The sequence below is a fragment of the Aquila chrysaetos genome, chromosome 3, assembly GCF_900496995.4.
Source record: "Aquila chrysaetos chrysaetos chromosome 3, bAquChr1.4, whole genome shotgun sequence".
Lineage (NCBI taxonomy): Eukaryota > Metazoa > Chordata > Aves > Accipitriformes > Accipitridae > Aquila > Aquila chrysaetos.
Window position 1 is genome coordinate 28,362,330 of NC_044006.1, and position 24,455 is coordinate 28,386,784.

Below are 24,455 nucleotides of genomic sequence, written 5' to 3' on the forward strand. Positions count from 1 at the left end.
TATCCTAATCAGCAGGAGAGGCAGCTCTAATAACTGGGTTACAGTGTAAGGAGATAAACTCAAATGGAGCAGAACATTCATAATACAAGAAATGTGAGATGCTACTCAGCCTAAAGCACCAAAGACATCCAACTAACACAGCAACTTTTTTTCCCCTTTGGAAGCAGGATTCCTTTTAACTGCCAGTTAAAGATGGTCTTAGCAGTGCATGAACAAGATTGGCAACCGCTTACAGCTCCCAGCATGACTACTTCCAGCTTCTTTTTCCTTTTCAATTGCAGCAAACCACAGTCAGACAATGAAGGGTTTTTGTTGTTGTTGTTGTTGTTGTTGTTTTAAATCGTGGTGTTAGGATACTGCTGGTTATCCGTGTTTGCAGGTCTCATTGACAGACAACATGGAACACGCACAGAACAGCCAATATGCCAGCTGCTGCCCCCGCTGTGGGAGGTACCACGCACCCGGAGGCTCAGACAGAATCCGCTTGGGTGGCTCTAGCATCAGCTGCAGATGAGTCTGTGCTAGCAGTGAAAACACTGTCCCCAGAAGGTCACCTGTCCTCAAACGCTGCCTCTCAAAGGACACCTGCTCTGGATCTTTTTCCCAAGCTGTGCCAAATGAAAAGGCTTGCTTGTGTCAAATACACAAAGCCTCGTTCCCTCTGTCCCCCTACTGACAGCCTAAGCTTCAGGGTGAATTTGTGATGCCGTCACTACAATGGCAAAACTCCCTTTCGTTCAAGGCAACCAGCTTTTCAAAAAACTTCAGCCCCTATACCCACAGCAGGATCCCTATTGAGATTTTCTCCTTGCAAAGCTATTATTTCTAACACGCTAAGGTCCCACAGCCGCTGCTAAAACTCCTACTGACTGCAAAAGAGGATAGATTTCCAAGCACAGACCACAGGATTCCCTCTTCCAGCAGAAAGGATGTGCAAGAACCTGCCCCAGTGTTTGAAGAAGGTTCCCTCTGAGCAGAGCCCCTCTCTGCACCCAGGCCACAGCAGTCAGAGGACCACGGCTTTCGCTGGTACTGTGAGAAACGCCATGCCTGGGACGCTGAGGCAGTGCTCTGAATCACTGGAGCAATAAAAACAGTTGAGGAATTTGATGCATCCAATTCGATCACGAAGGGCCCTGTGTGTCAAGTCTCACCAGGGTAAGAGTTCTCAGGGACATCAGATGAGCTATAGGCATGGCACTAGACTGTCACTGCCCTTAACTGATCACACAGAGAAACAGAGGAAAATAAAACAAGCTACTGCTACCCTGTTCAGCTGTCCTCAGATTATGATTCAAGACACAAGAAAAAAAGAGATAGGGCTGCCCACCTAGTACACTTCACTGTGGAGCCACTGCAAAGGGATGGGGAGGGACCTGGCAACATGGATAAGGAAAGCTGTGCATTTACTCTCTGGATGATGATGGATGAGCAAAGTACAAACCAGAATATTTGCTGCTCCTTTTGGACAAGAATTTTCTGATCATTGTTCCACGCCATTATTTAGAAAAAATACATTTAAAAATAGATATAGCGGTATATTTTGGGATTTCTTGAATGCTTTCTCCCTCTCTCCTTCCACTCAAAAAAAAAAAAAAGTCTGGAATTCACCATCAGTGAAATTAGTGAAATCACAGTCAAAAGGTGAGTGCCTATGCGTGTTTGCACTTCTAAGGGTAATGTCTGCACTTCGCATGACATTACCTGTGCCCCAGCAGCCAGTGCAGAGGCACACAAGAAGTAAGAAAAGGCTAGGGCTGGGCAAATCCCTTGTTATCCCCTTCCCCATCTGTGCAGTGAGAGTAACACCACTTGCCAATGGTGCAGGATGCTGTGAAACGTTCAAATACTTCAGTAACAAAGGTTGGACACGTACTGCAGAGAGCCAGATGGAGAAACCATCTGATGGTTTCAGCTGGGACTGGAGTTTGGAGGATCATACTTAGCTGAAAGCCTTCACACAGGCAAGAATCAGCCCAATATTTTTCTCTAAAGTTTTCAAATCTGTAGCACTTTTTTTTCCTCTTGCACCCATACAGGAGGTTCCATCCAGGTTCATATTGCATAACCTTTGTTGCCATTCCTTTGCTTTTGTTGTCTTCACTTAGTATTTGCCTTACAATGCACCAAATATTTATGTCACGCAACAAAACAATGAAGAGAAAACAACAGAGAAACTGATGCTGCACCCACAACACTGCTGGCCTCTCTGGTCTGCAAAGGAAAACTGGCAAAAACCACACAGGCTATTCTGCAACCCAGAAAGGCAGGAAAAATTAGAAGATGATGTGAAGAGAATGCTACTTCCAAGGACACTAGTTTGGCCCTCAAATGGAAAACTGTTATCTGATACCACTTTTAATCATATTTTATTTTTCAGTCATTTACAGTATACTCAGCTGAAGGTCATAATAGGTGGTTCTCATCTGATCTCTACAAAGACCATGAGTACTGCATGAAGAGGATTTCCTTTTTAACACAAGTCCTGCTCAGCTGAAAGCAAATGGTTGCTTTATTTCCCCATATATATAAGGGCCTCAACTGAAGAATTTGGAGAGATTACATAGTTGCATATTACAAAGGCGCAGGTCCTCAGACATTCTTCTATTAACTTAAAACATATTGCTGATACTTAATAATGAAGAGTAACCCTTCCATACCAGACCTGGAAAATTTGCTTAATTGGTTCAAACTCACGTCTAAGACGTGGATGTGAATCATGCAAAAAAATTATTCTAATCTCTCAGCCTACTTGTATTTATTGTCTTGGTTGGCTGGCTTACCTTTCAGAGAAGACTGGGACTAAATCACTGACATAGATTGTCCCCCCAAATTGATGATAACCAGGAAATGAACAGCAAGTCCTGAGTCAACAAGACACCACTCACTACAGGCTAAAAAGAACTTTTCAGCACCCCGCACAATGAAGATATCAAAGGCCACATCATAGTGTTCCTCTGATGACAGCTGAAGGAAACCCTCCAGGCTCTGAAACTGATGAATGACTTTACCGGGAGCATGTCAGGCACATCAAGACATAAATGCCTTTTATTCCTAAAAGACACACCATCAGCCCCTACCCAGCATCCAGTTTGCAGCTACTGTGTGCATCAAAAGAAGGCAAAGAGAAACCACCAAAAGTCTTTACGTGGGTCAAGGGTGAAAAAACTAATCCTTCCTGGCCCTGGTGCAATCAGACACAGCCAGCACACAGCATGGGAGACTTTCAGCCTTTGTAGAAATATTAACTTGAGACCATTCAAAAAAAACCCCCAAACCAACAAACAAACAAACCAACCAACCACCAAAACACCACAACAACCCCCCCCAAACAAACAAACAAAACCCCCAACCAATCCACGCCCCACTGCCATCCCACCCCCAAAACCCACAAACCAAACCAAAAAATCCCAACGTTTAAAAATGTAAGCTTCAGTGATGTGCACTGAAACCTACATACACCCACAGGTAAGACAGTTCTTTCCTGAACTCATCTTCCAGACTAAACAACATCTGAGCTAGTCCTTTTCTAATGCTGGTTGGACTAAAACTCCTCAGCTCATGCAGATCTCTGCCAAGACAAGCCTGGCAGGCAGTGGAACTCTGTCAGCAAGGCCAGACAAGCTCTGGAGGTCAGCAAGTCTCTCTGCAGGCTTCTAAAAAATGCTTCACCCTCAGGGTGATCAAATTTTCCAAAACCAGGCAAGATACATAGCTTTTTAGAGCCATTTGAGCCACAGAGCTTTGCTAAGCTCTAGCAAACCAAAATTGCTCTCAAGGAAACCTCAATCTGTCAAAAATGATCTTCAGTACTTTGATAGATTGGGCCTGAATGCCCACTTCTTACCACTGATGGGAGTGTGTCACAGCATAGCTGTTCCTGGAACTCAGAGGCACTGCCATGAAACTGCTCAGACCTTGATTTTGAACTAAGCACCTTAAAATAGGAAAATCTTATTCCTCTTCTGGACAATTACTGTATTTACAACCCAAGGATCCCAAATCCTCTAAAGCTATCACCCAAGCCTCACAACACCCAGTAGAGGGAAGATAACTTTACAGTATGGGATACAGCTAGGACATGGGACTTGCCCCATATCAGAGAGGTTACCTGTGACGGATTGAGAGCTGAATCTACATTCCGTTGGTGAACAAACCCACATCTTAACTGAAAGACTTCCCATTTCTCTGTACCACAGTGCACTGAAGAGCAAATATTATATTCAGTTTTCATACAGAAGTACACAAAGCAGGCAGGGAAAGTAAGAAATAGCACAGTGACAGCAGGGAACATACATGGAAAAAAATAAAAGGTTGGCATAACTTACGGGAGCTGCATTGTTTTTCACTGTGACACTCGGAGTTGTGGCTCGTAGTGCCCCACTCACGCCATGGTAGTATTTGAAGCAGATCTTTGTTTCAGCTAAAAAAAAGAGAATTATTTTAGATTAGAAGAAATGCCAAGGAGAAGCTGCACAATCAGTTGCAGCTCACAGGCACAAGGCTGGCAAGCAGTTAAATTGCAAGTGGTTCATTCCAGGTTGGCTGGCATGACAGGATACCTCCTGCCTCCAATCTCCCCCTTTGCCAAAGTGAAATTTAGAGTTCGGTTCCTGCGACTTAAAATGGTTAAAACCCCAATCTCTTCTGAGCAGCAGTTACAACAGACAGACCTTAGGGTACCTGATGAGCATCCTTTAGCTACGAAACCCTCCCTGTTCAGACATACCAAACGCTAACGTGCAGACAAAGTGAGAAACTTCCTTAGGACAACAAGATTCCATAGTTGCTTGCCAACAGGTTTCACTGAACCAATTTGTTCTGGCCTTGGTCAGAGCAAGGACATAGACACACACAGATTAACTGCTTTGACAGTTACTACATTAAAACATTTTTCAGAAAACAGTATGGTACCACGAGATCCCATCTTAGTGTATTTCCACTGACTTTCAAAGATTTCAATTAGGTGAGGAACACGAGCAAGACCATGATTTTGGACTCACAGAGCTGCTTTTTGCCACATGCACTGATATTCAGACAAATAGATTAAGTGAGGAAAACCCATTTTGATAACTGTGTCAAGGCATAGAAGTGAAATCAGCTTCTTGTTCAATCACCCCCTTACCACCCACCTTCTTGTCTGCTACAAGAAGGAAAGATACTTCCAGCCAGCTTCTCTGTTAGTCTGTAACTACAAATAGATACAAATTGCTAGTATGTGCCGTAATCCCACTCACTCACCTGGACCTGGTAACTTGCTGAAGCACATCCTGCAGGCAGGAGTTTTCTTCCATAGTAAACTAGGATGTGAACTGGGTTGATATGTGCCTACATACAGCTAGGAAGCAGCAGATATGCACTGTACATATGTCACAGGTATGTTTGTGGGATCTGAAAAATGCCTATTTAAATAAAAGCAGCATTCGCATCTTGCAATTTTAACTGGATAATGCCATGAAAATTTTCAGCTGCTCCATAATATACTTGAAGGTGCTTCTCATAATCAAGTTTTTCCTTAACATCTTGCTCTGCAGCTGCTGCTGAGGTACAGGGAAAACACCAACCTTTGCTTGCAGAGCCACAATTCTGCTCACTGTAACTAAAGTGCCTATGTAAGAAAGTAATAAAGGAATGCCAATGTTTTAACGTACAAATTGCATTGCTGTTTTAACACCAGTAACAAAATAAGCAAAATCAGTGCAGCTGTGACAAAAGATTATGCAATGTTCAGAGCTGCAACCTTGGCCACAGATTATGGTGCTGTGATATGCTGTTTGGTAGATCCCCCCTCCCAAAACCATGCAGCACCCCAGGTGGAAGCAAAATGTGGGGACATGAATAGGGGTGGAGACCCTCAAAAACTCAGGTCTGAATTGCTTACCCTTGTTATCAATTAGTATGTATAATATGATTAAAATAACCAGGGAGCTGCTGAAGTCCTGTGTACAGCCCCCATCGGTTAATATTTAAAATAGAGAAACAATAACTAGACATGATTTAGGGTTTAGGAACTAACTACTAGACAATGAGGCTTTATGTTTGTCACAAAACATAATAGATTGTGGTCTGGTCAATAGACCTTGAAGAACCACTCGGAACTGCCAAGATTAGGGAAGAAGTGGGTAAAAGGTAATTCCTACAGGGGAGATCGTGACCACCGACTCAAAAGAAGACAATGAAGAAAGAAGACAGAGTCTGTGCACTGATTTACATGAGAAGCAAAGAAGAAAGAACCAATCATTAAGGGAAATAATAATGAATATGTATTACTTAAGTATATAAATGTGGGAATTCTTGAGACAAAGGTGTGCTGTCTTGAGACAGGCACCCATTCGTGTGCATCAATGAAATTAATTTGAAAATACCTCGACTCTGTGTGTTACTGGCTTGCACACTGAGTAAACAAACCCTGTTTGTGGGACAACACCCTGACACCTACAGATACACAGGAGGAAAAATAAATCCCGATTTGTTTTTTGAAAGACAAAATAGTTTTAGGAGTGTAAAGCCTTCCCAATTTTCAAATGTGACTTGGGAAATGAAAACCAAAGAGCTTATGTTCCCAAGTAGATCGAGCGCTTCTCATTTCCAGGTGGCTTCTCAGCACTCCTCCCTGAGGAGGCACCAGGGACATGCAATCCATCGACGAGAAGCACAGTGCCAGTGCAGTTAATATGCCACTGTATTTTCCTTCCCCATAGCTTGTTCTTCATCAGGCACCCGGGGGCACATTTCTGCTCACATGGTGAAAATACATGCCTCTCCCACTATATGGACAGATGTGTACATGTGTGGTTTTTACTTCACAGCACTCCATGAGAAGTGGAACAGGCTACGGAGTCCTTCAGCACCTCCACAAGGGGCTTTGTTGCCCATCCTGGGGTTTAATTTGCAACTATGCCCCAAACGAACTTCTGCAAATTCAGAAGAATTACTTGTGGTGTCAGTGCAGCTGAGCAAGCAACCCCATTGTTGCACCTGGGAGCAGCAGTTGTTTTCTTTTGGCAGCAAAAAAGCTGGATGAGCTTCTGGGGCTGAAAAACTGCAAGTCCAGATTGAATTTTCACGTTGCAATTTTCTCTACAGGACTTTTAACAGCTCAGCAGCTAACTCATTTACTCACTGAGAAGACAGCAAAAGCTGAGGATACCACAATAGCTAAAACATGCAGTTCTCACCAATTATTCAAATCTTAATTTTCCTCTCCCCTGGAGATTTCTAGCTACAGTTTGCATGGAACATTAAGAGCTAGAATAAAGAGAAGGGTTGTTTTGTTTTGTTTTAATTTTTATTAACTCATGTAGTTAATAAAATGTAACTTCAGGTACTAGCCTGTATGACAACGTTCAGACCTCACAGCAGGACATCTTGCTGTAGGTTGACAAGTAGGAAATCAGTTACCACGTACATTGGGAAACTATGGTTTAAAAGAATCTATTTAATTAAACTACAAGTATTAGACAGAGAGAACAGAAGGAGGAAGGAATGTATCCTTATGTAGGTATTCTGGATATTAGTATTGCTTTCAAGGACAAAGGATTACTAAGATGATTGAACATGTATTTGGAAAGAACCATGTGGGTATTGAAGATTCCTCTCAGTTTCACACAACTACTATTTCTAATTTAATTTTAAATCAAACTGCCCACATACAGATGCAAATTGGCAAGAAGGCAACCCAGAGAGATGCAGGTGTCACACCCAATTCAAAACAGTGGCAGAGGTGGAGACATCCATCAGGCACTATTTGAGGCAGTGATTAATGAATGACAAAAGTTTCATTCAGAGAGCAGATCTGACAGCAAAATGTCTTATGGGGGCCTTCACAGATTGAGAAATTGCTCTAGAAACATCAGGGGAACATTTTCTTTTTTTCTGATTCCCCCACCCCCACCCCTTTGTCCCAGATCTTTTTCAGAGTGAAAATATTAGGAAAATGGTTATTGTCAATGGATAGATAAAACTTTTAAAAGTATAAAGCTTGCAAAATTACATACAGTATCTTTATGTGCAAAAATGCCACTTAGACCCTAGTTGGGCTTTTTTTGGCTGCAAGCCATCTGTTCAGAATAACATCATTGATGCTATGTTTTTCACTTCAACAGAGTCCTAATGTTTTAGTCCATCTCAAGATTGTTCTTGTATTCCTGAATCACCTCTGAGACATTTCCAAAACACATGCAGACATTCACTGGCTTGGTACCACTGCCTCTGCAGACAGAGAGCACTGTATGTATAGGCAAAGCAGTGATATAAATTAACCTGAATATTATCCAGCTGGCATTCATACGCAATATGTAGTTATAAGGGCTGTCTGCACTGTAGTCTTGCTGATTAGCTTGTTCTGGAATAAAGGAGACTATTTAACTCTGTCCTGCTGCCCTAGCTACATGGCACAGTGCACAGGTCAGGAGCAAGTGTTGTCCAGTTAATGCCCAGTTATAAACAAATACATGTTTTTTTCATCTCAGTAATTATGAGTAGCAGCTCGCTGGATCAGGTAATGAAGTTGTGATGTTAAAGTCAGGAAGTAATGAGGTTAAACTCTTGTTTCAATTAGCATAAATGGCAGTTAGACTGGTAAATTTTCCAAGAGATGAGATGTCTAAAGATGCTCAGACATACTCGTGCCCATGACAATTACCAAACTACTCAGCAATTTTCATGGATCAAGAACAAAACAGCACTGTATTCCCTTTACACCAGGCTTGGTATCTCCATTATACCATGGCTATGTTACAGCCTTCCATCGCACTGACATAAATAAGACAGTCCCCAGTTTTATGCTCAGATCCACTGCTGTAACTATCACAGATGCAGAAAATACAGCTGCTTGAAAGAAAAGCCCGCAAGGCAGGGTAATCAGAGCCAGGCAACAGGAGGGGCAATTCTTTTTTGCTCCTTGCACCACAGCCTGCAAGCGCCTCTGTGGGCCACATAGCAGGGATGCTCACGGTGAAGGGAGAGGAGCTGAGATGTAGCTCATCCCTGGACACCACAGAGGCCACTCCTCGTTCAGAGAAAAACTCTAAGAAGTTTGAGTTTTGCCAAAGAACAACTCTGCCATGGAGCTTCATCCCTCTCACAAGAAAAAAAATCCAGTCCGCAGAAAATTATTTCTATATCAAAGCCCTGAGTTATCTCAGTTACCAAATCAGTTTTGCAAATTAACTGGAAAATGAATTTACCAGCTGAACATTACCCTTCTTGGCAATACTCTATATTGCCTCTACAATCACCCAGCCCTTGAAAATACCCTACTCCTTACTAAACTGAAGTGGGAGGAGATAAAATCTAGTAGGGTCTGCTGATGAATTGCAGCTGGAGATATTGAAGGTTGAAAACCTCAAAGAGGTGTCCTAGTTCCCCTCATCCACCCATTCTTCTTTCCTGGCAGTGTTATTGCTCCTGTTGGTTTATTTTATACCCTTTCCCTTTAAAATACTTCCATTCCTACTCATCTTCCTCATTCCTTCAGAGGTGTCAAAATTGCCCTAAATCTCTTCTCAAAAGTTCACTTGCTCTTGTAATCCTTTGCTCTTCACTTACTAAGACTCATCTGGTCTCAGAGGCTTAGCTTTCACTTAAAGGTGGATTTATTCTCTCAAATATAAAAAGAAGCACTGCCAGGATTAAGCAGTTTCCCTTATTAGGATGTTCAGGGGTTTCAGTTTAACGAGTATTTCAAGGAAACACAAAATGATATTCTTTGGGGGAGGTAGGAAGTGTCAGCTGGTGTTTGATAGGAGTGTGTGATACACTTGAGACACTTTCACAATCTGGTTGTGATATACTCCCATGATAGTCTTTGTTTCAATTAAATAGCAGAGGTGACTAGGCATTAGGTAAGCATTTCTCAGCCCTGAACAACCTCTCAGGGAAGTAATGCCAGTCTTAAAAACTGAGTCGTTTGTGATCAATTCAGTCTATTACTAAAAGAGCTGTTGTTGCTCTTTTGGGCAAACATTGTGCATAAAAAATGAGAGGTGTCAAAAACCAGTAATGAAAAGGTAGCTGTCTTTGGTAAGTGGGTGGGAACCAAGTGAACCAAATCAAGGAGTGAAGCAATTAAGTTATGAGTCATAAAGTTTTCCCTATAGAGGACCCAGAAGTGGAATAAACATATGATACTGTGCTATAATCAGATCGCTGCCGGACCATCTTGAATTAAAGTAGCCATGGTGATCTCTGGAAGTGGAGACAGAAGGTGTCAAAGTGGAGATAGGGAGTCAATGGAGGGAAGAACTGACTGAATACATGGGGAAACTGGGAGAGGCATATGAAAAAAATAGGACAAGGAATTACAATAGGAAACCAAAACAGAGAGAGATTAAAGGCAGTTTAAGTGAGGTGTTGCAGTACTGGAATTGATTAAGCAAGGGCATCGATGTCAAAGTTGAGGGAAGGACAGGACTGAGATTAGAAGAGAATCACTGTACAGAGTGTGGGACAGGGGAGAGGTGAGAAAGACTAGGACTGTCTAAATCTGAATAAATGAGAAGAAAGCAGGGAAAAAGAAACAAGGCAAGGAAAGGCAGAGAAGGAAAGAGTAAGAAAGTCAAACCTGAAGAAGAAAGAGAAAAAAAGCACCCTTTCGCCAAGAGCTTCATGAAGCATGGAGCACAATGTATGAGCTGTATCAGCAGCTACCTGTGACACCCAGTGCGCAAGTGTACGTCCTGTCCACCTCTCACGCCTGACCACCCTTCTCCACCTGCTGCTGCCTCCAGTGCCCATCTCTTTTATTTGAATACTGGTGGAAGTATAGAGAGAGCAGATAAACTGTGCAACCCAAAGAGCTGCAACCCAATGCTCCTGCATCAGCGCAAGCCTTTCCCTAAGCATCAACAGCTTTTAGATAAATTTAGGTAGTTTCTCCTGATACTAGACCTGCCCTGTCAGCAAAGAATTAAGACACACAATGAAGATGAAAGGTAAGGTTATTACTGGCAAATCTAATTTGTATCTACAGCATCGATACACGGTACTGTTTATTTCCATCATGTATGGCTGCTGCTGCTCCGTATACACAATGGCTCTTATTTATTGTGCTGTATCAGAAAAACTGCCTGTTCCAGGAATTGCCTATCCATATGCAACAGTGACACTACAGCCATCAAGCTGGTCTGCCACTCAGCCACCTATGGACTGTGTATTTCCTTAAGCCGTAAACCACATCTGCTCACAGAATTTGTTTAGTATCACAACAGCCTACGGTTTTCCATAAGGCTCCTCAGTTTTTAGACAACTAACAGTTTAAAACCAAACAAGGCCTAAACAGATGCGTTTCTTTAATCCCAGTTGCAGAATTTCTTCCAATTTTCTGATGACCTTTTCCTTGCCCTGCTCTAAAATGTGCAAACACATGTGAACAGACTGTTAAAAGACTTTTTTGAGAAACTGGGAGATAGGAGATTTTAAAATCTCACCTTTCAGATTATTATAATGCTTCCAGGCATGAAAGAAAAAAGTACCTGGAGAAAGAATTTCTGACCAGTACATATCAACAATTTCAGGCACAAACCTTTGCAAGCAAACTGTAATAGCTCAAAACCAAGCAGTAGAACACCCAGAAAACTTCTAATCAAGATTAAATTTAACCCCAAAATCCAAACTTGTCAAGATGCAGAAATGCACAGTTAGAACATTCAAATAACCTTAACTCTGCAACAATAAATAATGTATTTCAGTACTTGTAGTTGTAACTGATATTTGAAGAACAGATTAGATGAACTTAGTAATTTTATTTCATCTTCAGATGGTTTTGTCAGAGACCGCTACTGCTTCACAAGGCTTGCATGTTCAGGGCCAGAGTTACCTCCTTTATAATAGGAAAGCTGATTAATATCATTTATTATATCATTGATTTTTTGTTCTGTTGTTATTTGTGATCTGCGGATACTCTCTACTATTGACTTTCACTTTTATTTCCTTTGCATGATAATTTGATTCAGGAGCTACCTGCTTCCAACCACCACAAGAGTAGTATGGTAAATTAGTACGCTAATCACTAATGGCTAGTGATAAATCCTCATAGTCAGTGGGCCAGTCTCCTCTGTCCTAGCTTCACTTGTTGGAGCCCTCAGTGTTGCATGCTCCATACTACACTGATTTTGGGTCTAGCTTTGTATAATCCACCTCTACTACTATGCTGTTCATATGAAGTGACATGCGTCTGCTTACCCATGACTGCACTGTGACTCATTATCATTACTCAGGAATTTTTCAGGTATAGACTCCTGAGCATAAGACAGACAAAATCACACCATTTTTGCCTTATGAAAATAAAGGTATCCAGGAGCTTCTATCAGAGGAGAGATACAACAATGTGGCTCTGCAAACTGCTATTCAGGAAGAACATACAGATCTAATTCCCATAGGCTGTTGCTTGTGTGCTACCCTCATAGAAACTGTCCTATTGGCAAGACTCATTACTAAAGAATGATAGCAACTGGAATGGATGTGTGCTTATACATTAATTTCCAGTATTTGTATATATTTCTCCATACAAGCAGGACATCTAGCATTGCTGATTACTGAAGCTGCTTGACATTTTTCATTATAAACCTTGTTTTCAGTTGCTTATACATTTTCAGAGATAAATGCATTTGGAATAAAATTTTGCATGCTGGATGTCTACCTCAGATCTACAGAGATGCACAGCAAGAAAATTTCATCCAGAAATTTGTAGCTTTGAGGGTAAGGGAGAACCATGGGGTTTTACCCATTAAAGCTTTCTGAAGACCTTTCCTTTTACCCATGTTAATATGGAACAGAAGTCACTAGACTAAGCACGTATCTTTTGCTGTTCCTATAAAAGTACATTAAAATTCAGCTAACTTATAAGCCTCTCCAAAAAATGCAGTTTGATATGCTTATTTGAGACATCTTTGACTATCATCTAAATGCCCAGGAAATCCTATCTGTGCTGAGCATGTTCCAGCATGGCGCTAAGACAGACTTTTTCTGCAATACAGATCTAAGCTCTTCCTGGCTTTGCCACGTTTGGGCACCTCTTCTCGAAGCCAGAGGACTGTATCCCTGAGTATCTCCCCACTGTGCCAAGTAGCATGGAAGAGGAGAATATGAATCCACTGCCGATTTGTCCCTATTGAAGGAAGAGATGAAGGCAGCTTAGGGGATTAGGTGGGGAGAGAGAAGGCAGGACAAAACCAGGCAAGATGGTGAAGAAAAAAACCTGTCATTTGTGGTGGTCATAGGCTTGAGTAGAGAAGGATTTTAGGAGAGCAGGTAGCAAAGCACTGTTTCAGTCTTGTTACAACAGATGAGCACTGCCAGCTGCCCTCATGGTGGGAACACAATGCATGTACTGGGGGACTTAGATTCAAGCTCCCAGTTAGGCAAACACAGGGAGATGGCAATGGGATTTATGGTCAGTCTACTGGCTCAAATTCTGTCCAGATGGGCAGGGGTTGGAATGCATTAAAATCTACAGCTATCCAGCAGCCCTTATGAAAGTCCAGTTCATCATGGACAAGGGTCTGTACCATCAAAGTGCCCAGTAAGTCTGGTGTTTAGACTGACGGTGTTTAGATTGACAACTAGAGTCAAGGCAGAGTAGAGCAAGGCAAAGCTTCTGCAGATATCCACCACAGGAAAGGTCAGCAGAAGGATGCCACTGCCCAGCCAGTAGCTAAAGATGCTAAATGTCTTTAATAAAAAGGTGTTTTAGCCCTTATGTAGCTAGGATCAGAACCTGTAGTTTGCACTGGGGCATATTCTCTATTACCCACTTCTTAAGTTTTATTGTATAACATGAGTAATGAAATTGAAATTTGGTTTGCTCAGACAACTCATATCCTTGAAAATAATCATTTCCTCCTAAAATTATCTTCAGATATGTGAGATGGTGGAAAAAAAGAAAAAAAAGGACTCAGTCTCACCATTCCTGACACTGAGTCATTTCTCATCCCAATCAAACCAACAGAACTATTTGCTCCATATTCATAAAGACAGTGGGATCCAGCCCAAAACAGGCAAGAATTTTATCTCTTTACTTACAGTCAAACACAACAGTGCTATCTATCTTTTATGGACTGCTGTAAAGAAAGGACTGATAGGCACCAATCTGAGTGAAAGAGTTGGGGATGGGAGGCGGGAGGGTGTAACAACTTACCTGTCTTTCATCAGAAGAAGGAAAAGCTGTTTGAGAGACATTTTAGTCATTGCAAACAGCAAAATATAAGGGCTGCACTAAGACTGAGACTTAATGAAATTCCAGAGCCTACAGGCGTATAATGTTTTTATGTAAATCAGCTTAACGATGAGTTTTTCACCATGAGCATTAGCAAGTGAGCAATTTATTTGAGAAAAACTTGCAATCATCAAAGCATTTTTAACTCTGTGATAGTTGAGTCCATAATAACTGGAAACCATGCCTAAAGTTTGCTCTCTGATCCTAAACACTCATGCACATTGCATGAAAAACAACATTGCAGGCAAAATCAAACACATGGTTCATTTATTTATGAAGGAGATGATCTAAAATAACTTCTAAAATGCAACAATTACATCAGACTAAGCTTTTAAATAACATTTCTGTTTTAAAACTGCTCATCATCTTGGTTACAATGGACTTGACAGTTCTTCATCAAAACTGAATAGTAGAGAAAAAAATATCTATGCTTCCAGTACACTGGAAATTAACCTTGCCTCACATGCAGAAAGCCATCTGTTTCACTCTATTAGTGGCCCCTTAGCTACATTAGAGTTACTGACAATATTAGGGAAAAGAATTTGAACTGGAGATACAGTGCCTGTGTTCTCAGTTACACTAATATGTATTAAAACACAACATAAACAGATAGAAAATAAATATACAGAAACACTGACATCCCTGTGCTTTGTTCTGAGTGTCAGCAGAGGCACTGTGAAGGTGACTCAGAGACGACAGAGAAAGGTATAAACTCAAAGCTATACAATAGCTCACAGCTCCACAAAAGAGAAGGGCTGGGCAGAGCTGGGGACCCCTCTCCTCTCTTTACTGTGATGTACAGCCACTGGGTTGTCCCAGATGAGGCAAGCTCTTCTCTACTGCTCCTGTCGCAATATATCCTTTAGGCTTCTAGGCTTTATGTCTGCCTCAAGTTAATTGTCTCCTAGAGCAGATGCCTGTGAACCATCAGCTCCTTGATTTTATCAGGGCAACAGCAGTTTAAAGTCTTAATTAAATACATATGAGTGGATTATGCCTTCAGGCACAGCCTTGAGCAAGAGATAATGCATGAACTTCAGAAGCCAAGTGCCTCAAACAGCCCTCTACATCACAACATGTTTTTGTTCCCCTTGATCTCAGAACAGGGGTGGACCAATCATTGCTTTGGATTTATAGAAGCAGAAAATTACATCAGCCTTATGATCAATGATTAGTATTTAGGAAGGTGTAAGCCATAACTACCTGGTGCCTGCTCTGTGAAGGGAGACAACAACATGAAAAGGAACATCTTGCAGCTCCAAACCCAGCCAAGTACTGAATTAGGGAGGATTCATGTTTTCATTTACATTGGTAGCAGTTTAATTCAAGACACCTGCTACAGCACTTCTTGAGCCGGCCTTTAATCACATGTCTGATAAGCATAACTGAATTTCACATTAGAAACAGAACATTCCCTTGAGTCAGTCTTTCTTTTTTTTTTTTCCAAGAAAGTTACCTTTGAAGATGTTAGTGCCAAAACCACCCATCATGGACCTCACTGTTCCCCCAGCTCCTCTTACACATTAAGCCCTTTCTCCTGTTCCTCTGCAAACTCTCCCAGTCAGAAGCCCTATCTATTCACAACTTCAAGTGCTAAGCTCTCTTCAGTCACTATAAGAATGCTTTACAACAACAGTTTCTTTGTGTTTAGCAGCCAGACCACGCAATATTAAAACTCAGTATTCGCTCTGATTGGGAGCTATTACAGTCAGTCAAGCATGTGCCATGCGGTATACAAAGAGAGTCTTGCAATTAAGTCCTTGGGCAACAAGACATGAATATTATCAAGAAAAAATCCTTTGCACTTGGATGTAAAAGAGAAGCCAAAAGCTTAGCACTATTACTCACAATACCATAATAAGGGCTGCTTTTATTTTTTAATACATTTATCACACTTCAGAATCAGTATGCACACATTCCTTGTCTCTACTGTGTATCTAAAGATATTTTTAGCCTAATATTTCCATGACAACGAAGCAAGAAACGGTCAATTTGAGAAGATGGCTGAATGAAAATTCAAAAGCTTGTAGAAGCAGCTTCCTATTGCTCAAATTGTTTCAGTAACCCACTACACTAAGCACATTATTGTTTGTTGCTGCTATTTCTAATCATCAAATTAAAAAACTAATTTTGAGTGATTAAGAGAATTACGCATCATGTTATCATACAACAAAGACTGTTCATCGCTGTCATAGTACAAATACCCTAATACAAGTAAAAGAAGACAGCAAAACGGTACTTTAGATTGAAGTAAGAGCTCACAGGGAAGAATAAGAAGATATATTGTGGTACTCTCTTAGGCAACTGGTAACAGGTTACACATACCAAGAATGTGATGGCAAGTATGACAATTCAAACTCTTTGCTTTCCCAACTACCAGAGCAGAACTATTTGCAGACAATTTTGGAAGAGAATCATTTGCAAAATCTGGAAGACCAAAATGAAGGCCAGTATTCCAGGCAGTGGCATTAAAGGCAAGGAAAATGTACCAGGGAGCAACCCAAGGAAAGGCATGCACCTCTCCCTTCACCTCAGGATTATTTGGTCTTATTTGCAAGGCATCTAACAGGTCTACACAGCGTGAGGAGAAAACGAGAACAGCTGCACCAGTGTTTTGGCACTGTAAGCCTACTGAAGGCAAAAGACAGTCACAGTACAATAACAGTGCAGTGGAGATCGAGATCGTTGGCACACTGGTTCCTGGATTCACATCACCATCTTGCAAACATTTTATTCCTTTCCAACATACTTTTTTCCTTCTTTGCAGAAAGGAGGTGAACGGCAGTGAACAATATGTAATTCTATCACTAAATACTTGTTCCGTTATTAAATACACGTGTGAGATGAACAGCCTTGCACTGTAATTACCCAATGACCAAAATTCCCCAAAGTTCCGTTGTTCTGAAAAACAGCATTCTTTGAGGTCTGGTCTTAGTACATCAAAGACTTACCTGGGTAGATCTTGTAAGCATTAATTTAGCAGAGGAAAAGAGACTTCTGTGTCTTCAAAACACAGAGATGTTCTCTTGTTTACACATCCAAAGCATTTATAATTAATTGGGTTTGCCCACTCAGAACCATGAGCCTTGAATAAAAGCTGCATGCCAGCTATGCTGCTGAGGTATGGTTTTTTTCTTCTCCTCTCCTTTTAGTCTTACGAACGCTTTGCTTTACAATAGCAGGGCCTAAGTTCATTCCACTTGCTGAGAAACCACAGGCAGAGAAAGCGCACTTACATCCTTTGGTTCTCACAGAGACTTGTGAGCCATGCCACTGGTTGGTGAAACCCCATCAGTGTGATGCCTTTGCAAACACAGTGCTGCATCTGGATATAAAGGATAAAAACTTGGCCGTATGGTTTTAAAACAATGCCACCAAAGCTCCTCTCCCATGTACCACTGCTAAGCTCAGCGGGGATGGGAGTGTGGCATGTGCAGGTTTAGCTAGATTTACTTTTTCCAATGAGGACTTGTAAAAGACAAACAAACTCAAAGCTCAGGTTACCCAGGGACACACAGGAGATCCCAGAATTGTCTGCTTGACACACAGCTCCTTTTGTAGGTTTCTTCTTTCTCTGCAACAATGCAATCTCTGCAGATCAGAGGATCTCAGATGCTGATAGCCATCATAAGACACATTGTGAAGAGAAAAGCCCTTGGCATTCTAGCTTCACACACTCTGACCAGCCTCATTATTGTGGTTTATATTCCACTACCAGCTCACATACTGTCTGACTGTGGCCCACATGCTACAAGTTTCAAAATCACTGCTGCTTTACATGATGCTGCACATATTTGCCACCACCTCCTCCACAAAAAAAAGGGAGGCTCCAGGGAGACAGACACACACATCAGTGCCTCTGTGCATCCTTTCACACGTGCCATGGACCATTCCTTCCTCAGAGCTGCTCAGGTCTCTGGCAGTAAAGGGAAGGCAGCGTGACCAACTCCTTTTCTAGGAACTGGGATTGTGCTCTAGGTATGTTTTCGTATATTTGCATGCCATTAACAATGCCAACACCTGTCTGTTGCTGCCAATACTATATGGACTGTGCCCAGTAGCAAGCTATGTATAAGCCATAAGCTTGGTCCTACAACACTCAGCATATAAAATTCCTTTACAGGAAAGCAATTCACAGGCAGTTCTGCCTACAGATGATGTCAAGTTGTGTCCAAGATCTCAAAGGGAGAGAAAGAAGGTGCCCATGTGTCATGCGGGAGGCTCTGGAGGGCTCAGGAACTGCATCAACTGAGAAAGATTTACATCAGAATGAGAATTAAGGATGGAGCTCATCAGATTTAGATCTACAACTCTGTACGATGCTTTCTAAAGATCAGTAAGAAGGAGGAAAAACCTACTCATTAGAAAAATTACGTCTTTAGCAGGAATCACGACTGGACTTCTGCTTTTGACTACAGTTGGATTCACAACCGTATGGGATGTTGGAACACAGCACTGAGCCTCTCTGCTCTCTTTTACAAAGATGTGGACAGACTCATCCAACACTGCTGCTCTTCTGAAGCTTGCCCACAAAGTCATCTTCTACAGGAAGCATACATACTATGAGACTTTTGTGATTCACTTCACAATTTCGACTGTAGAAGGAGAAAGCAGGTAACTTTGCTGCATTTGGTTGAGCCACTCTACAGTGAAGGATTTCTTACATCTTGGCTTGAGATGGTCCATATGTGGCTGCTCACCCATTCAGGAAACTCCTATTCACAAGGGCATTTTGATCAGGTGCCACTGCTACGGTGCCTATTGTTAATTTCCCTGGGATTTTATAAGACAAAGCACAAACTATCAAAAAGGAAAAGATCAAAAGGCTGCCAAGAAAGAGGTGGTATACCTGTTATTACTTCTCATGTTAGAGCTCCCTCTGCAATCTTCTATTTCGGCAACTTTTTTTTTTTTCTTTTCTAAAATACCAACTACTGTTCACCATTTATTTGCAATCTAATAATTAGGGAAGAAAACTTCTGTAATCACAAAATGAAACATGACTTTTTAAAACCCAGCAATTCCAAAAGTATCATAGTTGATACTGGTGAAAAGAAGGGGCTGCAAATGGGTTACATTAAGTTGAAAGGCAAGATAAAATATCCTGCCTGTAAAAAGACCAGTGAATCTAATGCTGAGAGCATCAGATCAGTGTATTTGTTTTCAAGTGCAATAAAAATACAGAACTGTGGGCAAAAAATTACTATGAAACGGATACTGCATTTGTCCAGGTTAAAAAATTACTATCTTGTAACATATACTGGAATAATAAGGAATGGAAATACCACATTTAAACAAGCAAGGGGGCAAAGAATCATAGGCAGCCTAGACAAGATACTGCAGAGTGAGGAAGGTTTACTCTCTTAAAATCATTGCTAGTTCCTATTGATTATAAAACCATATACAGATGCCAGTGCGCCCGCCACCTGAAGGTGTCTGCTAGGTGGCTGGTGCATTCTCTCTGGCTTTGCACTTCACTGCTGGGACCCATGGTGCAAGCCGCAGATGTTTGCTTCATTGGCTGGGGCTGACATTTGCAAGCCTTCAGAGCTGCCGTCCTGACAGCAGTAACTCCCGGCTTGCTCAAGCCCATCCAAGCTGAAATTGCTGCAGTCACACACACAGGTGACAGACAGGAAACATTACTATTTTAATTTTTTTATAGTGAAGGCTGAAGTCTCCAACCACAGCACACTTAACTCCCACAGGATTTGCTGCACTGTGAAAAGGAAACCCTAATGAAAATCATCAATAGCCTGAGCAAGATCTAACAGCTCTTATGTGACAACACACAGTGGGATGACTATACAGTCCAGACTGCAGGTAATCTAGACTATTTTTAAAACACTGTTTTTCAGAAATAAACTTGCAGACAGCCTAAACAAAATCAAAAGCAGAGGCAAAGAGCACCTGAAAAAAAGAAGTAGTAGTGGAGAAAAGATGATTCTGGAGTAAATTCCCTTTGAATCACCTCCACATTTATAACACATACTATTGCTAATTTATACTTAAGTGTGTATTATATAAGTTTTGTCCCCTAATTTGCCAGTTATATACATAAAAATATGACACTTAATCCTAATCTTGGCACTCACATTCATGCCTCCTATAGCCCCAAGCAAGAGATTCTCAACCTTTTACTAACTACCCTATATGCAGCAACATTGAAAAAGGAAGATACTGTGTCTCTTCCTGGCAGTCTGGAAGACAGTCAGCAGCCTCCTGCACCTGGGGCACGGCTGAAGACTTCAAGTGTCCTGCTTCTAGAACCTGGGCCACCACTTTGCCATCTCTGGCAGAAACATGCTGAGCATTCAGATGAAATGCTTCAATGCCAGGAAACCTAGGTTCTGTTTGAACCTCTGCCACTGACTTACTGCAGTAATTTTGCTCTTTCCTGACTTAATTTCCTCCTCTATAAAATGAAGAAAATTACACTTCTGGCAACCCAATCCAAAGGAGAGAGCAATATGAGTATTTGCTAGTCCTTCCATAAGCCAGTTTTCATAATAACATGGCTGTTCTTCAGTCACAGGAGAAAAGTATTCTCTTCTGCAAAGCAATGCTCATGACGACATTCAGTAGAGGCCCGAACAAAGTGTATTAGCATCTGGGAGCATAGCAGCTCAGTAACGGTTAAATTCCCAGCAGATATATGGTGCAGCTGGTCAATCTGCCTCTGTAGAGGTAAGGCACTATATGCGTGGTTCTCTACTGACCCGAAGAGATTGGATTGAGCGGGTCATCACAGGATTTAGCTCTACTTATTACTTAAGCTGCAGTCAGGTAGGTCATGCTAAAATTGAAAGTACATTCCAAATTTCTTTTAAAGTATTTGTTTGTTCGGATCTACCCTACACCTATTTTCCCTTAAATCACAGACAGGGTTGTACTTTAAAAAACTCCCGGGCTGTAACCCTGTCACTCCTGGTATTATAAATCCCACCGAGAGAGCGTGGCATTCAGACAAGCACTGTATTTGGCACCTTGCCCAGCAATCACAAAGGAAGAAGGAAAGAATGGAAAGTGAGACTGAAAGTTACTGGTCTAACTGGCTGGCTGTAGGTGCCTATAGCCAACACATGGAGGAAAAGGACTGTCTAGTATGGAAGGAGAGCTCTTTTGGGATGCAAACGGTCATGTACAACTAATGCGATGATAACAGTAACAGGCGCGCTGCTAAACAAACTCTGTCTGCCCTTTCTACATAATGTACTGCAGGTGCATTAACCAAACAGTTTCTTTACATCTTCTGGTGGGGTTTCACCAACATCAGGGGAATTGTCCCCTTCTTACAGAAGCTGTAATAGCTTCTCAAAACCAATCTCATTTGTTGAGATGCTCAAAAACACATTCAGGCCACCCCCCACCCAATCTTCACAATTCTGTAGCTTATATGTTTTAAAACACAACTCTCAATGCCAAGAAGGTCATACAAAAATATTGCAGGTAACATGTTTTAGTTCAATCACCAGGTGTATTGGCTGAGATGGAGTTAATTCTCCTCATAGCAGCCCTCCTAGTGCTGTGCTCTGCATTGGTAGCTAGAAAGGTGTTGATAACACACCAGTGTTTTGGCTACTGCTGAGCAGTGCTCCCACAGCATCAAGGCTGTCTCTCCAGCGTTTTTGCCTCCCTCAATGGCAGGCTGGGGCTGGGCAAGATCTTGGGAGGGGACATAACCAGGACAGCTGACCTAAACTAACCAAACAGATATTCCATACCGTATGACATCAGCTCAGACATAAAAGCTAAGTAAAGGGAGACGGAAGGGGGGCATTTTCATCTTCCGGAGCAACCACTACCCATACTGAAGCCCTGCTTCCCAGGAAGTGGCCAGACATTGCCTGCTGATGGGAAGTAGAGAATAACATCATTTGTTTTTCTTTACTTTCATGCACGACCTTTGCTTTCACTTTATTGAACTGTCCTTATCTTGACCCACGAGCCTTTTGTTATATTTTCTCCCCCCTGTCCAGCTGAGGAGGGGGAGTGATAGAGTGGCTTTGGTGGGCACCTGGCACCCAGCCAGGGCCAACCTACCACACCAGGTCAAAAAAGAAACTATAAAAAACATACCGTAAATGTGGGAGGTTTTTTGCAAGTATCCTTCTTATTAACTATCACAAGTAATCATGTCTTTTTTTGGCAGCATTGAGAGCTGAAAAGAAGGGTCATCAAAAAGAGCCATGAATGAAGTTTTGAGATCACAGGAGAGGAACAAGCTGTCCTACTGGTTCGAGTTTTTCAGTTCTAAGAGGAGAGATGATGATTGCAGGATGGGATGGGTTTGCAACAGATTGGTTTGTAGCTTTGGTTTTGTTTTTTTTTCCCTCTGCTACCTCTGGGAATTTCTAGTCTGAAAACCAAATACTTGAACTCTCACCTGCTGTGAACTGACATCACCTCACATAAACTAATGGATCCATCCTAGTTCATGCACGCAAAATACCCGGCTTCTTGTTCAAACAGACATCCTTTACTAGTACACGTATATTCCAGATCTGAAGTCCCAAATAGGCTCTGAGGATACACCAATTTACCTCCTAGCAAAAGGCCAGCACAAGATGTGCATTTTTGCCATGTCAATTTGGTCTGTCAAAGAAAGCATATGTGCACATACATTGTCCACCTGTATAATGCTGTCGTGGACATCCAACTGCTGAGTACCACACTAAGACTCCAAAAGAGATAAATGTATTTCTAGTATTGTTGTTTTATAATTTTGATGGTTCATTTTTCTACCTCCTTGCTGGCTTGGAGAATATACCCACAATAAAGTGACTATCGTGACCTCAGAGAGGGCTAGCAGATACTACTTTTGAGTCAGCTACCAGCGTGTAGGAATCTTTATGTCAGCCTTGACAAGCTGTGGCTTCTAAAATGAAAGTGTTTTGAAGGTCTAAGTAACTTTTAGTCCACAGCACAACAAAAACTGCTTAGAAATTTTGTGTTTAATTTATCCTTTTAAATATTTTCCAACATCTACACTATATGCCTCTTCCACAATAGCTGTCAAAACTCTGATTCATCTCGTTAAAGCTAACAGAAAAACTCCCACTGATTTCAGTGGACAGAGACCACACCTACCTCTTCTCATTTTCCTTCCAAAAGAAATAGTCTCCTCGGCTGTAATTTGTTCCTTTCACATCCACATGTCACTCAGTCCTGCTGCCCTTCTCCAAAATATTTCTAAAGCTCCTGCAATCTTTCTGTTTGAAAATAGCCAGGTAAAGAAAAAAAGTCTGTTAAATGCACTACCAACTGGATTTATATTCCATAGCACATTACATGCATAGGTCAGCTAAATCATTTATGCATGTCACAGAAGTATTACTTAGCATTTCGCTGCATCTCAAATGCAACAAATTTATGAAATTTAGAAAAAGAAATAGATCTGCTAAAGCAAAACTAGATTCTATTTTCCAAACTGCACAAAACCTAAATGGGCTAGTTCAGAGGCAGAAACTTTATCTTTGCATGTATTATATATATTTGACAGGTTTCCACTGAGTCATTTTCTAACAGAAGAAAGCACAATATGAGATTTTTAATCCATCATAGAAGCTCAGCACACTTTGTAGAGAAGCAGTAATTACAGAGGTGCCTGCTAGCAATGCTACTGTTAAGGCTGTGTTGGGTGGTTCATTATTAACCCAGTTTTCATGGTTTCACAGCTCAGTCACAAAACACCCATGTACTGGCCTTAAACCACCATAGAAAATTTTATCCCAGAAGCAATTTATTTAGTTACTTTTTCTTGTAAAAGTGCAAAGAGAAAAAGGGAATTATATCAAATTTTTATGCTTTTCTATGAATATATACCAGGGAGAGAGTTAATAATTTTAAAACTGCAAATTCTGACACTCTTGGGTGAAATCCTTATCCTGTTTAAATTAACAGCTAGTTCTCTTGACTGTAGCAGGGACAGGATTTCAATCTCTGAGTTCTGAAGAAGTTCAGATCCTGCTGTCCACAGAGCTGCTCTGCAAGAGCAAGTGCCTTCTCCCATTTAATTCATTGCCTTCTTAAGCCTGTTCCAGTTGCAACATAATGCAAATTAGCTCAAACCCCACTGTAGACTATTACACTCGTGCGCTGTCACATGTCTCCCTGTTTTGAGCCTCAGTAAGTGTTTATGATACAACTAGAGATGGGATCTTTTAAAAGAAGTGTTCTAGAGAACATCTGGAAGCCCCCTCTGGACAGTTGCTCAGAGCTCTCGAACGACACACTTCAC

General features: G+C 41.5%; 1 protein-coding gene across 4 annotated transcripts in view; it reads right to left on the minus strand.

The window, feature by feature from the left end:
* HECW1 (HECT, C2 and WW domain containing E3 ubiquitin protein ligase 1) overlaps positions 1-24,455 on the minus strand; it is a 282,245-nt gene that overhangs the window by 133,149 nt on the left and 124,641 nt on the right. For all 4 annotated transcript variants that reach the window (XM_030009575.1, XM_030009573.1, XM_030009571.1 and 1 more), the window contains one exon: positions 4,329-4,423. In XM_030009575.1, the coding sequence (XP_029865435.1) occupies positions 4,329-4,423 (95 nt within the window). The remainder of the gene's footprint in view (positions 1-4,328; positions 4,424-24,455) is intronic.